Source organism: Catharus ustulatus, chromosome 9, assembly GCF_009819885.2.
Source record: "Catharus ustulatus isolate bCatUst1 chromosome 9, bCatUst1.pri.v2, whole genome shotgun sequence".
NCBI lineage: Eukaryota > Metazoa > Chordata > Aves > Passeriformes > Turdidae > Catharus > Catharus ustulatus.
The window spans coordinates 22,819,957-22,835,818 of record NC_046229.1 but is presented as its reverse complement, the minus strand read 5'-3'; the positions used below and the strand labels follow the sequence as shown (position 1 = coordinate 22,835,818).

General features: G+C 38.8%; 1 protein-coding gene across 3 annotated transcripts; it reads left to right on the top strand.

Moving 5' to 3' along the window:
* The first annotated feature begins 54 nt into the window (after positions 1 to 54).
* On the top strand, positions 55 to 15,765 carry FNDC7 (fibronectin type III domain containing 7). 3 transcript variants are annotated; one of them, XM_033067303.2, is made up of 13 exons: positions 55 to 989; positions 1,392 to 1,410; positions 3,090 to 3,344; positions 3,991 to 4,251; positions 4,724 to 4,981; positions 6,198 to 6,452; positions 7,157 to 7,414; positions 7,858 to 8,112; positions 9,005 to 9,259; positions 9,807 to 10,067; positions 10,634 to 10,663; positions 11,187 to 11,249; positions 11,719 to 15,765. In XM_033067303.2, the coding sequence occupies exons 1-12, from the start codon at positions 675 to 677 to the stop codon at positions 11,222 to 11,224; spliced, it is 2,460 nt and encodes an 819-aa protein (XP_032923194.1). In that variant the 5' UTR covers positions 55 to 674; the 3' UTR covers positions 11,225 to 11,249; positions 11,719 to 15,765. The 3 variants fall into 3 exon arrangements, 1 of the variants encoding a protein (XP_032923194.1); XR_004418685.2 differs by having other exon boundaries at positions 10,634 to 11,249; XR_004418686.2 differs by lacking the exon at positions 1,392 to 1,410 and having other exon boundaries at positions 906 to 989; positions 10,634 to 11,249.
* The last annotated feature ends 97 nt before the right edge of the window (positions 15,766 to 15,862 follow it).

The window sequence follows — 15,862 nt, the reverse complement described above, 5'->3', positions numbered from 1 at the left end:
GCCAGCCCGGTCTCGGGCGGGGCGGCTCCTGCAGGCCGGGGTCAGCCCCTCAGGAGCCCGGACCGGCCCGCCGGGAGCCAGGCCCGCTTCGTCTGCCGCCATGGGGTCCGAAAATCTCACTAGGCAAGTGCCCGGTGAGGAGGGCTCGCTCCCTGAGGAAGGAGCCTCCTGCTGCTCTGGTGAGCCCGGGGCCGCTCCTGAGCCCCGAGGCGGCCCCTGGCCAGGTGTGGGAGCTGAGGGGAGCTGGAGGCCGGGCTGGCTCCCCAAACCTGCCCTGGTCCCGGGTCCCCTCGGGGAAATGTGGGCCTCCCTCACGACAGCGGCCCCCAGGTTCCTGCTGACATGAGGGTACACAAACCACCAAGGAAAACACTGTCGTGTGTACACAGACGCCTGAAATCGTCTGTCAGAAGTTACAGTTTGAAGACATAAAGTCGTGTTCTCAAAGGAGAAAAAGCAACCGGAGCAAATACGAAGAAATGCGAGGAGAATTTCTCTTTCCGCAACGCCAGGTATGAGGAAGAATAGTTAGTTCCCAGTCTGTATGGAGGTGTGCCATTCAAAGGGGAGTACCATGAGGGCATCATTCCCGACAGAAAAGATCCTTGTGAGTGGGCACAAGTGCAATAGACAATGAGCCGAAGAGCAAATTTCATTTAGCGTATGAGCCTTGAATGAACCATGCAGAACCCGCACCCCGTAAGAGAAGGGACGAGACCCCCGCGGCCACCTGGCCAGCAGCCCAGCGCTGTGCGGCCCCGGTCTCGGGGCTCGGTGGCCGCTGTCCAGCTGCGATCCGGCAGGGAGGAGCCGCCAGCCCAGCGCCACCTTCCCTCCCCGGGAGTGCCCGCAGCGACAGCAGCGCTGGCAACAGCGCTGGCCATCGGCCTCAGCTCGCCCCCAAGCTGGAACGAAGTTCTGACAAGATGTGCAGTGCAAAAAGTAAATCATTAGCGTTCGCTGGACTGCTTCTCAGCTGCCTAGAAATGGTGAGTGCGACTTACTTGCTGCAAAACTACTTTTAAATTCAACTTTAGGGTGGAGCACTATCAGACATCCGCTTCCACATTGGTATTTCGTTACTATCACAGTGTTGCAGTGTTTACGTATGACTGAAAAATACTTTCAAAGTGTGTCAACAACTGCAAACGGGATTAATAGGCAGGTTCAGAGCGGAAAATGCAGAAGCAGTACAATCTGCATACCTGTACCAAATCTCATTGGTTGTGTAATCTTTCCATGCTTAAAGCATCTGAGCAAATACATTGTATCAGTGAAATGTGTTAATAAACAGGATTTTAGGTTGTTGTTGCTAACATTCTTAGATTTTTAATTTTCAAAATAAAATACTTCACATTATATGTCTAACTTTCTTACATCTTCTTTTTCAGATATTTTCAGCAAACACAGGTAAATATTCAAAATGGTATTTTGGTTTTGCCTGCCTATTTTTGAATGGGTCTGAAGACAACACCCACTTGTGATTTTTAATAAAATATTCTGTAATTTCTAGCAGCTTTATAAACGAAATTGTTTTCATGTTTGATTCAGGCTCAAAAAATTACATTTATATCTTTCAAAATTTTAAATCTCATTTTGAGGAGTCACAATTCTGTTGGACTCTCACATAAATATTCAGACTCCTGCCTTGATACTAGTGTAAACCAAGGACAACACTCAGATGAATAAATTCTGCTTTTCATCACATAACTCTGGTACAAAAGTAGGTCCCATATTTGCAACCAACTAATTGTATATTTTAATAACTTAAAAATAAACAAAAGAAACATCAGAAGAAAATTCCATTGCATTCTCTCTTAAAAAAAAAAAAAAAAAAAACAAAAAACAAAAAAAACCACAAACCAAAAATACCAAAATAAAAACCACACCAGAAGAAGCACAATGTCCTATGCACAAATATTTCCACTGTTTTGGAATTTAATACAGAGCTACTCAAGCATTAACATCTGCTCTTAGTCCCAAGCACTTTCTTATCAGTAACAGTCAGACACCCTCTTTTGCCCCATTTGTAAAAATGGTCCCAGATATTCTTTCTATCTGACCATGCCTATGGAACATTTACAGATGGGTCTTTCACAATCATGGAGCAAAATACTGCACTATGTATTTTTTTAGTTTGTTTTAAAATATTGTCTCTCATAACAATTCATTAAAATTTCTGTGCAGGAAGTCCTTATCCACTCTAAGTCTTGCCTAACAGCCCAGTAGAGAATATGTAGCACATAGATGTTAGCACTTAACTGAGCAGTTGTGTGAAATACTTGCTCAGGTCTCCCAAATCCCACGAGCTGCCTTGCTATGAACAAGTTTGCCTCAAGGTACCTACTTCATCCCAAATACTTCTACATTCCTTTTCTTAATTTTATGTGGGATGTACCTTCATTTTATCTTTTTTCTCTGCTAGTGAGTGTTTTGCAGCCTTGCAATGTGTGTAATTGCTTTTAAAATGCTGATTTTAGTGTGAAAATCCTGATTTCTGAACATAAATTACTCGTGGTTAAAAAGTACACTATGTAGTTAGTTTTGTGTCTGCAGTACACAAGAGCTCTTTCTGAATGGCAGAGCATAACACCAAAGTATTGTTACAATATTTAATTTGCCATTTTATTGAATACATAAGTATACCTGCTCTGAGCAAGGGGTTTGGTGAGTTCCTCCCAGACTAGACTGTTTTATGTTGCTTTAATATAGAAATGCCTGTGGTTCAGCCTATTCATGCCTATTTCAGACTGCTTTTTATATATTGCTTTGTATATCACTCTAGTTAGTAATACAGTTAATTTGTTTTAAAGGAGAACCTCTCAGTGCAACCTAGGTCAAATAATGGTCTTACAGCAGTGATTTCAGAGTACTAGAGTATTTTTATGGAAAGATAAAATTTGGTCTAGAATATTGCAAGATTGTGTATTTTGTTAATGTTCACTAGAAGTCCATTTAACTTAAAGTTTAATAATTCATATAAAGTGTAGACTATTTGCCCTACATTTTTGTCTTTGTGAAATGTTCAGAGCATGCAGCATTCCACAGGACTGTGTTTTCCAGCTTCTCTGTCATTATTTCCATTTTAGCTCCAGATATGCCTGTTATTGACCAAGCTTATTCAAAACTTAGCAACAGCATCACAGTGGAATGGAGAGCAGTACCTGGGGCTACTAATTACATGCTGACTGCAGAAGATGGAGATTCCTTTATCGAAACGATAGTAAAAAATTCTCCAGGCACAGTGACGGGACTGAAGCCTGCCACCTTGTACCGAATCACTGTCAGATCTATAAATTCAGGAGGAAAAAGCCAGCCTTCACCTTCTAGAAAAGTAAAAACAGGTGGGCTTTCAAAATCTTATTTCAAATTCTGTAGAGTTATTAAAACATAAAGCATTCATGCATGTTCCAGTCCTGAATTATTATAATCTTTATTTTCAATTGTACTGATCATATTCTTCTTTCAGTTTTTGAGGACTAGAATTCAGCCATCTGACTTAATGACCAGGACAAAAGTCTGAATTAATGGTTTACTTTATGATGGTACAGTTAGGTTAAAAGTTCAGTTGGGAGTTTCACTGGAATTTGTATGAATATATGTATTTTACTTTAACAAAAGGCGTAATTTGAAGGAATAGAAGAAATGAGGAAACAACCAAAAGTATAAAATAGTAAGACAATGTGAAACTTAGAGAGGAAATGCTATATCTTCTTGGTGATTTTCATTCTTCAACACATGCAGCCCTTCACACTTTCTGCATTACTTTTGTTCATTTCACAAAACAAATAAATACAATAATTGATGCACCAAATCACTTTCCAAATTTATTCCGTTGATCGTGCATTAATTTATTTTTTCTGGTTTTGTTGTTACTGCCTTTGTCACTCAGGGTTAGTGATTGTCTTTTCTGTATATTCATTTCAAATTTGGCCTTTTCAAACTGTACTGCTGAAAAACCAAAAGCATAATTTTGTTCTTTTTCAACAGTCCTGGCTGCTCCGATTCTGTCTGTCCGTTCTCTGACTTGTGACTCCATTGCAGTGAGCTGGAAAGCTGTGCCTATGGCAGCTGGCTTCTCTGTGTCACTCATGAGATCAGATGGTTTGGGCAGAATGCTGAAGCAGAACACCACTAATACCTCCTTGATATTTACAAACCTAGATCCAGGAACTCTTTATACTATCAAGGCTTATGCCTGGAATGCCAATGGGATGCCTGGAGATGATTTCACATATAACCAAAGAACAAGTAAGAAATTTTCTTTTCTGAAACCAAGTCAGCATTCCAAAAACAACACAGCAACAGTATACCAGAAGGTATTTATGTATATGTGTGATCATATTATGCTTTTTGAAGATCCATTGAGTAGATTTTCAGGTCATATTTTTACCCAATCTCAAAGTTTATGAAAGCTCAGATGACATGGCTATGTTCAGTGAACATGACTGAGGCGAAGATACCATTTACTGTCACTGAAGTTGTACTTAGGACAGGTCTGGGTAAGGGTTACACAAACTCAGCTTGATTTTGAGGATTTTTCTAGTAGTGAGAAGCAAATACTCAAATAATCAGGGAGTTTCAGCAGTGGTCAAGTAGAAGTATTTCTTTATAAAAATGTAATTTTAACATGAATGTATTTAGATTGCAAGTTGTGAAAGAGATCGTGTCTGTAGGCCATAATCTAAGTTATATTTATGTGTTCGAAATTGCTATACCATAGGTCCTAATGCACCAGTGGATGTTAAAGTAGCTTTCAATAGTGGTGCTTTAAGAGCTGTTGTCTCTTGGATGCCAACAGAAGGAGCTCTAACTTACAGTGTCACAGTCTTCAGTGGACTCCTGAAACTGAGGTGTAACACATCTTCTGCCTCCTGCGTGGTGCCATCCCTCCAGTGCAGCTCTCAATATTATGTGTCCGTCACTGCATACAATGAGGCTGGATCCAGTGAACCTACTGATGCAGTAAGCTTAAAAACTGGTATGTGTCACAGATTCTTATGTAGCTTAGGGCATTTTAACATCTACTTCTTTGATTTCAAATGTAGATTGCAATTCACAGGGGATTCTCAAATAGTTCTGCTTTTGACCTTTGTTCATGAATTATGCAATAAACTTTTCTATTGCAGGGGTAAGAGCCTAAACAGTCTTTGTATTTCTGTGACAAGAACTTGCAGTGGTGGAACAAATTTTTTTTTGTGAGGAAATGGCATTAAGGACTGCCTCTGAGCATAAAACTGTTCTGGGCCACATCAAGTTGTTAGTTAGAAGTGGGGGTGGGGGGCAACAAAAGCACATCAACCATATTCAGGATAAGAGCTTGCTCAGTTCAGCTGCAGCACCACTGCCATGTCAGAGATTGTTGTTTCCTCACCTGTTAGATGTGCCCATGTAATCAAAATCTAAACTATTTCTTTTTATTATATGCTACTTGAAATACACAACATTATTTACTTATTTGATGTAACCTGTCTCATTTTGACTTTTGATAGGAGTTAGGAGATCAATCATGTGAGCAACTCTGTGGTGCATCTAACAGGATGAGAGACTTATGCAAGAGACAACTATTAATTTGTGGGCTATGATCGCAGCCAACACTGCTTCAGCTGGATCATGTACATTCATTCTAATAGCAGCATGCTGTACTTCACTGAACTAGAGAGTAAATGTTATTCAAACAAAAGCCATGGAGTTTGCAGTTTAATGTGGCATTTTGGAATGGCAACAGAAATTAAACCTAAGCAAAGGACAGTTCTAATCAGACAGTAAATTTTATACAAAAATATAAAGGGTTTTCACATATAAAGGCTTTTGGATGCCAACTGCTATTCATGCTAGTACTCCAATTGTCATCCTGCTATTTGTGAGCACACACTGTGCAAGTTCCTTTTGAAATATTGCTTGGTGCCGCTGTTTTTGTTCAGAGGGCTCCTTAAGCAGATGTTTCTGTAAAACATGATGGTAGCATCCATTTTGTTCTATAAAAATCATATCTGCTTGTCATATAAATACAAGCAGCAACCTCTGTAAAGGCAGCTAAGTTGCTGTGTTCTTGATCAAGACAGACCAACTGTTCAAGCTGAGCAGAATAATTCTATATATCCCTGATTTTCCTTTAATCCCAATAGTATAAATTCAAGAAAGAAAAAAATGAATCATATTGAGAATTTTTTCCTTTTTTTAAATGTTTTTTCCAGTTCCTTGTGCACCAGTAAACATCTCAATTGAGGAGGATGAACCTGCTCACTTGCTGGTGTCATGGTCTAGCGTCAGTTTGGGTCATTATTATGTGGTTTTTGTGAAGAGTGATGATGGCTTGGAAGTTCACTGCAACACATCATATACTCAATGCCATTTCCAGTCCGACTGTGGTTACACTTATTTCATTAGCGTCTTTGCATATAACGAGGCAGGGCAGAGTCCTTTAGGTGATGTATTCAATTACACTACTGGTAAGTAGCTATGTATTCCTGCAAATTCATTTGGATCCTTTAATTGTATTTATGGTAGAGCTGTTAGGACATTTTTATGGGAAGATATTGACTTAAACTTCTGTTTTTATTCAGGTTTTGGGCATAACACACAAAGGTTGGCAGAGAAAAAGAAACAGTTCACATTGCAATTAAACTCAACTTGCACAGTCAAATGCAACCACATGCATACAAACTTGAAAACAGTTTAACAATTCACAATCATCAGGCAAGGACATATGAATAATACACAGACCTGGCATAACATTTTGAACTCTAGTCCTGTCTGGGTTTGGTTTTTTTTTTTAGTTTTACCTCAGGAAGAGTGTACCAAAGGTTTCAACTTCCTCATAGGGAGTTTTCATACTTGGAAAATGAAAAAAGTAGTAAGTTCAATGGGAAATTAAGAAGAACATTGTTATTTAACCTCTAGAGCTTTAAAATTTTAAACCAAGGATATACATGATTCCTGTGTCTGACCTAAACACTAGTCCGTCCTATATCAATTTGGAGGGAGTAGTACTGAATTAATTTAAGAAGTAAATCTGGGATTCATTAGACTGTTTGCACAATACTGGTCACCTCTGGAGAAGACATGAAGCACATATGTAAATGAAACAAGGCTCTTACTTGCACCAGTTTTCTACTCCCCTCCGGGTTTCCCTGCCTGCCTTTTCTGTTCGCAGCTCCTTGTTGCCCCAGTGAGTTCAGAGCCGTGTTCACGTCAAGCGACACGGTGCGGGTCACCTGGGCTCCCGTGCGAGGCGCTGACCTGTACGAGACCCGAGCAGCGGGCGGCAGCGGCGCGGTGCTGTGCAGGGACACGGCCACGGCCTGCACGCTGTCGGCTCTGCGGTGCAGCACCCCCTACAACATCACCGTGTACTCCTTCAGCGAGGCCCGGGGCAGCAACACCTCCTGTGCGCCTCAGCACGTGGCCACAGGTAGTGTCATCGCTCATTTTCCTTCAGCTGAAGAAATCAGTATTACACACCACAGTGATTCGTGGATGAGAGACATTACTGGAGTGCTAGGTTACTGTTTTTAAATGTTTCACAAGTTTGTCGATTTTTTTTTTAAACAAAAAAACCCAGCAACTTCAAAACTGAAAGTTCTTAAGAATACACTATAAGAAGGATATCAAATTTGTATCAAAAGCTTCTGATAGTTCCAGTATTTTTAAAATCAGAATTATGATTTATACACAAAATCCTTATGTTGTCTATTCTGTCACAATTTCTAAATTCTCACCAGGAGTTAAGTGCATAAAGATCATATACTTTTTCGAAGTAATTTGTAAGTTCTAACTGGAATTTAATTTTTACACGTAACTTACCTAGTATGCATAAACAATCTGTTTAAATACTGTTAATATGAAATATTTCAGCTCCCTGCAGTCCTGAAATTAAAAATATCTCCAAGGAGGGTCTATCTGTAATCAGTGTGCATTGGCAACCTAACAATGAAGAAGCTATGTATGTTGTCACTGCCAGAGGAGAGGCTGGGCTTTGGCATTGCACAAGCACCAGGAATTCCTGTACCCTGATGGATCTTCCCTGTGGATCTGCTTTCTCTGTAAGTGCTATTGCAAGATCACCAGCAGGACAGAGCTTACCAAGCTACAGTATCCCTTTAGAGACAGGTATGGGGAATTGTATATAGTTCAACATACTTAGCAGTAGAGTATTAAAACAGTTCTATGACTCTATGGTTTTGGCTATTTTTTATTTACAATATGTGCATACTGTACTATGTATTGCAGGATGTCCTGTATGTTTGTATGTGTGACAAAGAAGGGTCATTTGGCACTTGCCTTAGTCTGAGAGGGCTTAGTGCAACCAATTATCTTCTGGCACAGCTAACTAAAATACGAAACATAAGCCACTAATGTAATGCATAACTTCCTTGTCAGCATTTTGATTTTTAGTATTACCAGGAGAGGCAATGAGGTAATGTCCATGTCAACAAATAAGCAGTGTAAGGAACAGATTAAAACACATCCTACCCACTATTCCTGCTGTTAGTTTGCTCACCGATTTCTGTCCTCTTCCACCTCCAGACAATCCCCAGGCCCAGTACAGAGAATAATGTACACCAGGGTCTATTTTTAACAGGCAGTTTGGCTGCAGTCATTTTACATTGTAGAGGAAGAGACTTTAAACAGAGGCAGAGCTGGACTGAGACAAATTACTTGAAAGGGAGAGATGGACCCTGCTTAATTAAACTGCAGATATACTCTGTACTCTGATATTCTGATGAAAATTCTTAGTAAGTTTTAGAATCCTGGTGAATAATCATTTTATATTAATTCCAGGGTTCTAACTCACAGAGACAAATTGATCTTATATTGACATTCTGTTTATTAAAGGCTTGCCAGCAGAGACAACTATTTTTCAGCATGCCTGAAAAGTATGCACTTCTTAATTCCTTTGCTCTTGATCATGTACTATTTATTCTACCTGCAACCCTCCAAATACCTTCCACTTTCCAGGTACAAAACAGAATTCACCTGTCCTTTTTTTGTTGTGTTTCAGCTCCTTGTTGCCCTAATGACCTGACCCTAGCACAAGTGACACAGTCAGTAACCAATATCAGCTGGTCTGTTGGGAGGGGTGCACAGACATACGTAACAGCTCTGGAGTCTCCAAAAGGACAGGCAAAGTGTCACACACTTCAGACCTACTGTCTCCTGGGATGTATCACATGTGGCACCAACTATACAGTGTCTCTGAGAGCCATTAGTGAGACGGGTTTGACATCCAGCTGCACCTACCAGGGATATTCTTCCAGTACGTAAAGTGTAAATGCAATGGGGAAGAAAAACACTCAATTTACTTTGTGTCGTGTTCCTCTCATAAAAATAGCATAGCTGAAATCCAATGCATAGCTAATACACCTGCAGTTCCCTCTTTAAATAAATGGAATTCAGATAATTTTCATGTAATCAAGACCAATTCTTATGACAGCTATCAGTTGGCCGTATAAAGAAGTTCTAGTAATATTGCTCCAGAAACAATTTTTAATTTAAATTATGCTATGGCATAATTAAATTTTAGAGACCTCAAAAGGATTCTGGGCATTCTAAGGTAGGTTTTGTGCCAGGTGAGAACAATATTTCAACATGTAAAACAATGACTGAACTCCAGCTCCATAAAATGACTCTAGTAAAACTTTTCTCTCCCAGTTCAGTTCAAGAATTATTTTGGCTTTGTGAAATAATACTTTTCTCCTTGAAATGCTGCTAATCATAGTAATCTGGTTCAAATTGCACTCTAGACATTTTTAATACATTGTGAATTCACAAAATTTGTTAATTAATGTTTCTTACTTTCTTAGGTCCTTGCTGCCCTTCTGGGGTGAAGCTCTATAGACTCAGCAATGATGGCATCAGGGTGTTCTGGCGAGCTTCTGATGAAACAATAAACTACAAGGCTGACTTACATGGCTCAAAGGGCAATTTCAGCTGTACCCCCAGCTTGGGTCTGAGTCTCTGTGATATCACCAAGATACCTTGTGGGGATGTCTACACTGTGGTGGTAGCTCCAGTGACTGACAAGGAGCCAAAGCTCACATTTTGTCCTAAGAAAATATATTCAGGTAGAATTTAAATTTCTTTGCATTTTTTTTTGTCCATGCATGCTAGATGGCTAAAATGTAATCCAAAGTTATACAGGTAAAAGTAGCATGGAATAGAACTCTTCTGCTCTAGTGTTGACTGCAGAGTAAACTGTGAGTGCAGTCTTGCAGTATCTGTGATGGGAACTTCACAGCAGCATTTTGGGTCTGGGCATAGTTATTGACACAGGTGCCTCTTAACTGAAACACCCATATCCTGGTGAATACAGAAAAGTTAATGTTCAATTTGGAGATTAGGGATGGTTAGAATATAGAAGCAAATAAATCAGCTTTTTTTGGTTTATGTATTTTTAAAATAAAGACATGAATCAGTAACTGCAATGAATCACTCCTAAGCACATTTTTAAAGTAAAAGTTGTTTAAAGGTGAAGAAATTACTTTGCCTTTCCCAAGGCATGGATTTAATCCATTATAAAACTACTGATGGGATTGCATAGTAGTATAGATGGACTACATACTGCAGACTTAATATTTTTCATCTTACAACTGACTCCTAACACTTGTACCACTGATTCATGTCATTTCAGTCACCTGTTCTGGAAGCTCTGTTGGAATGGGTAAGAGCAGTACATTCATTAAAAATTCAATGAAGTTTATAGAATATTTTTGCATCATCTTCAGATAAGATGCATGTAGCATATAGATTGGATAATCAAGGCTTCTGGTAGTGTTAAGCAGGTTTGTCTCATCCCCTCCCCCATCTTATAATGTATAAATTTAAAAAACCCCCCAAACCTTACCTATATTATAGCCTGCATACTATCACGCATGGTCACAACACTTGCTACTCATTTGATAGCACATAATAAAAGGCAGGTTTATCTTTTATAGCTTTCCCACATCCCATTACAAATGAAGATAAGTGACACTTCTTCTTTCTATTTCCAAAAAGGTAAAAAAAAAGTGTGATTTATCTCAATCTATTCTACCTTATTTATTTGAGATTTCAGCAAGATAGTGCTTTATTTTCTTATGTAAACTGCTGGAAACAACTTCAAAAGCAGCCACTGAAACAAAAATTTCTTAAGACAGTTGCTTTTCCGTAACTGAAATTGTCCTAATTTCCAAATTCTTTTATAGTTATCTCTAGAGGAAAGAGCAATGTAAAACACATCTAGATGGAATTCTGGTTCAGCTAAGGAGGTAAGTTGGAAGAATCACAATTCATATTAGAATGTATGATTTCAACTTTTCCTGCTGATTAAATCTTAGGGATTGGAGGGAAATGCTTCACCAGTCCTGTATATCATAAGTGTTTTGTTAAAATCCACCATACTTACCTCTGAAATCTTGTTATTTCTACTAGCACTACTAATTTGTCCTCTCCTCCATTTACAACAATCTTCTTTCACTTTATTAAGCCTTCACTTCACTATGCTACAGTTCCATAGAAAATCCTTTAAAATCCAAACAGATAAAAATATTCTTCAGCATTCATTAACTTTCTCCTGGTGTTCTGGACTATTTTTTGCTCCTGTCTCAGAGGGATGGCAAGAAATCACTGCCAACTTTTTCCCCCTAATGCTGATCTCCTTTTTCTGCTGTTCACCTACTGCTATCCTGGATGTCAAGATTGTTCATAACACCATTCTCCCTGAATGTTATTTTTCAGTTTTTTCTCCTGAAACTGGAAAGACACATCTGTGCCTAACTGCAACATTCACAGCTGCTTGAGGACTGGGAGCAGGAAAGCCGAACACCTAGCCATACCTGAGACCTAATCCAGGCAGGACCTTCACTCATACTCCATAGTGGTTACTTTTTCAGCCGACTTGGAAAGCCAAGTTTAAGGTCAATGGTTCTACACGTGTGTGTAATCTAACAGTCTTCAGAAGCTCATGTGCACAAAGGTATCCAAAAGACTGCAGGGTTTTTAGCACTATTTTCAGTTTATAAAAACAGACACTATCCATTCTGGGAACTGCCTTTCTTCAGAGAACACATCAGGTGTTAGGTATCTCAGTCAGTGCTTCTGATCATTTGTGCAAGGTCCCATGGGAATCTCACGCTTCAGTAAGTTGCTTGTAGATGGCCCAAGAATTAAATGCTGCTTCTTAAAACACAATCTGCATTCAGTCATGATCAAACAAGTCTTTCTTAAGGGAAGATTATTTAAAACTGCCCTGCATTAGTTAATAGAAAGTTGGCATTATTTTTCACTTAATAAAAAAATAAACAGCCTTCTTCCTTGAGGGTTCTATTTCAATATTTCTTCCTTGCAGATGTCATTGTCAAACACTGTCACCACAGTGTAAGTGTTTAACTGGGTTTTCAGAGATCTAAAGCAATTGGTTTCTTTTAGAACCAAATTCAAGCCCCAAACTACTACTTTACTCCTAAGCAATTCTGGTAATTCTATGCTCTATGCCATTCTAAACTGTTGGTTATGTTTTCGTAATTCTCTCTGACATACAGACCTTAACACCTCAATTACACACTACAAACAACAATGCTGTAATACTGTTTTCATCAACTCCTCTCCCTTTCGTCACTGAAGTGTGATTGTATCAGAATGTATTATTTGCGCCTGTTGGGGGGAAAAAAGGCAAAAAAGCTGAAGAGGAGTCATGATTTCAAGGAAAAAACACATTGATTCAGCTCTAAAAAAGTGGGTAGCAGATGTATACAATTAACAAAAGAGGGAGGAAAAGCAACACAAAGAAACTGAGCCAGATACCCATCTCCTACCATGGCAGTGTGTAACCTCAAAGTGTTGTTATTTAGGCATTAGACACTGCCTGATAACAATGATCTAACAGTTAACACTGCTGATAAGTGAAAGGACACTGGTATTCACTGAGCTGATTAAAAATTTTGGTCAGGTTTGGTTGCAGGTTCTCTCCAGACTGAGGTAAACACACATTTATGGGTCATGGTGACTTCAGATCACAGGAAAGGACAATTAGATGTCATGTTTTTCTGGTCATTGTTTCTGTACTATTTACTTGAATGAACCTCTGGACTTCAAGAAGCACAAAAACTCCAGGCAATAAAATTCTCAACCAATCAAACAACAAAAAAAACCCACCAAAAACCCCCAAATAACCCAACCCCACAGCCTCTTGAAAGAAACTTGAGAATCAAGAAAACTGTTGAAGGCTTGGAGGTAGGCAGCATATGGATATGCTAAAATGGACACTTTGAGAGCAGTATCTGTGAAATCACATGGACTAACAAATTAGGTGATTAAAACCACCTAGGTTATTTCATAGCATTATTTAATGCTTAATAAAAAATCTAAATGCAATGCATAAATATGTATTAGCTGGAATCACACAAATATGAATATTAGCAAAAAATTGTATATATTATTTAAAATACACATTGCTTTTAATTGCATCTGACACAGAAGTAATACCTCAAAACTTAGGTTTTCAATCCACTGAAAAAACTGGCAAAAATCTACCTTTCAGCTGATTGCAGACTTGACCCAATTTTAGAGATTTAGTATTCTACCACATCTAACTATTGCTGGTGAAAAGATACAATGACAACTTCATTGCAAAACCTCAAGAGTGACACTTAAAGGCTGTTTTACGCTGTTTAATAATTGGTGATCATCCATACCTAAAGCTACATGCACTTCACACAGTGGGGCAAAGGGCTCAAACATCTAAAGCCAGCAGAATTCATAAAATTCCTTCAGGTTCCCCTAAAGAGGGGAACTTGCACACTGTAGGAAGCTATTAATATTACTAATAATATTAATATTACTATTACTATTCCAGTACTTAGCATTGGAGCCACAGGAAATTTCCAAGCCAGATGAAGCTTCACAAGGATAACTATCCCAGCTAGGCTATTATGGACACGTGGCATACTATGGAAACGTCGGGTTCATAGTGCTTCGGTCATAGTCATTTATCCTGAGAACTGAAGAGTGAGTGCACAGACTGTGATACAACAGCTCTGCAACCACAGCTCCTCTAGCTACAATTGGCAGAAATTTTATGTCCCCGAGATTAATGTCCAGTGCAGCTCTACTGCACTGCAACAATCGCACCAGAGTGGGCAGCACCAGCACCTCCACTAGCTCATCGGAGCTGCTTTCACAGCCCTGCAGTTCCTTCTGCTTTTTAAGGAAGGGCACGTGAAATAAAATAGCATCAGAAAGACAAAAAGGAATTAAGAGACCCTGATTACAAACTAAACAGCTGTATGACAATAAATCCAAGGATAATTTTAGACAAGTATCTTGGGTTCAAGGGATTTTCATAGGGCTTGGTTGGCAGTGAATATTGTGCTGTCAATTACACTGCTAACTCAACTACATAATATCAATCGTAATTAATTCAGAGGTCAAAAAGGACTATTTATAAAACAGGAAAATAAAAGCACAGTCCTGAAATTACCACACTTGTAAAGAGATACTGGGATGGGCCAGCCTTTGCACAAGCTGTATCAAAATGCCCACCATCTCTGTTGCAGTGAGGCAGTGCTTGTCCATGCTCAGGTCAAAGATTGTCTCTTAAATACCTGTATTTTTTCCTGCAAATAAACCACTCTTTCACTGTATTCCCAACAGTCTCAGAAGAGGACGAAATGCCCTGAAGGAACAACTGGAAATCAGTAATCCATTTTCCCTGACAGAACACTGGTTCCACAGCCTCTCTGCCCAAGAACATATTTGTTTCAGAAACTGAAGGTCAAAAACAAGGCCAAAAGAAGCCCTCTAGACACAAACAAGATAAATTAAAGTTGTCCTCACTGTCTGGACAGAATCCATGCAATCCACCGGCAGACTGCAGAGACAGTTCTAGTAATCTACTAGACAGGATATTTCTTTGTTTCGCCAATCTTAAATGAAAGCTCAGTATTTTAGTTTTACACTGCAAGGGAATGAATTTGTTGAAGCTTAAGTTTTGTTGCAAGCTCAGATTTAAAATCAGGTAACACAAATATAAGCAGACAGCTGTAACAACCTCACTACTAAAAAATGCTGATTATTAAGGATCATGGAGATAAAGAATATTACAGTTCAGAAAACAGGAAGAGCTGGGAGGAAGAAAAAAAGTTTGCTTCTTGGAATACTATGGAATGAAGTACATACTGCTGGAAGTCAAAACCTGTTTTCCCTGGATGTTTAAAATTAAATACACCTAGATGACCTACATCACACAGAAGCACAAAAAGGCACAAATATTTTATTTCTACCCTCAGGTTACTTCATGATTGATTCCCAATTCATATTCTTTCCATCTTGGGGCTGCAGCATTTCTGTTGTTTGCTACATCTTTGTTGTTAATTACTTATTACATAAAATCCCTTATTCATACAAAGTGTCACTTGATGAAAATAAAATGCGGAGGAACTGAAGCACTTTTTAACTGGCAATGAATGTGCAGGGAAAAGCTGACACTCAATACAAAGGAATTAATTGAGAGTTTATTCCAGATGGTTCTCCTCACTTAATATACAAGTCATCAGAATAATCTATGAAATAGACTTGGACTTTAATGATATGGTCTTTTTCTATAATGCATTTTGGTTTTGGCTTCTAACAACCTGTTTAAAAAAAAAATCTGCCAGATGAAATGTTCAGCACAAACTGTGATCTTTACTATTTGTAGAAAATATGAATTAAAAAAGGACACTATCAGTTAATTCTTATTTTAAATGTTTACACTTATAAAAATGCTTTGGAAGCTTGAAACTGAAATCCTTTGTAATATTTTTCTTCTTCCTACCTCCCTCTTCCCATCTTAAATGCCTTTATTAGCCCAGGATTATCATAAATGACAGAGTGCAGCTGCTTA

Coding starts and splice junctions, on each gene's coding strand:
- FNDC7 (XM_033067303.2), top strand. CDS start 675: ATGAACCATGCAGAACCCGCACCCCGTAAGAGAAGGGACGAGACCCCC. Junction 7,415..7,857: donor GCCTCAGCACGTGGCCACAG/GTAGTGTCATCG, acceptor GAAATATTTCAG/CTCCCTGCAGTCCTGAAATT. Junction 10,068..10,633: donor TCCTAAGAAAATATATTCAG/GTAGAATTTAAA, acceptor ATGTCATTTCAG/TCACCTGTTCTGGAAGCTCT.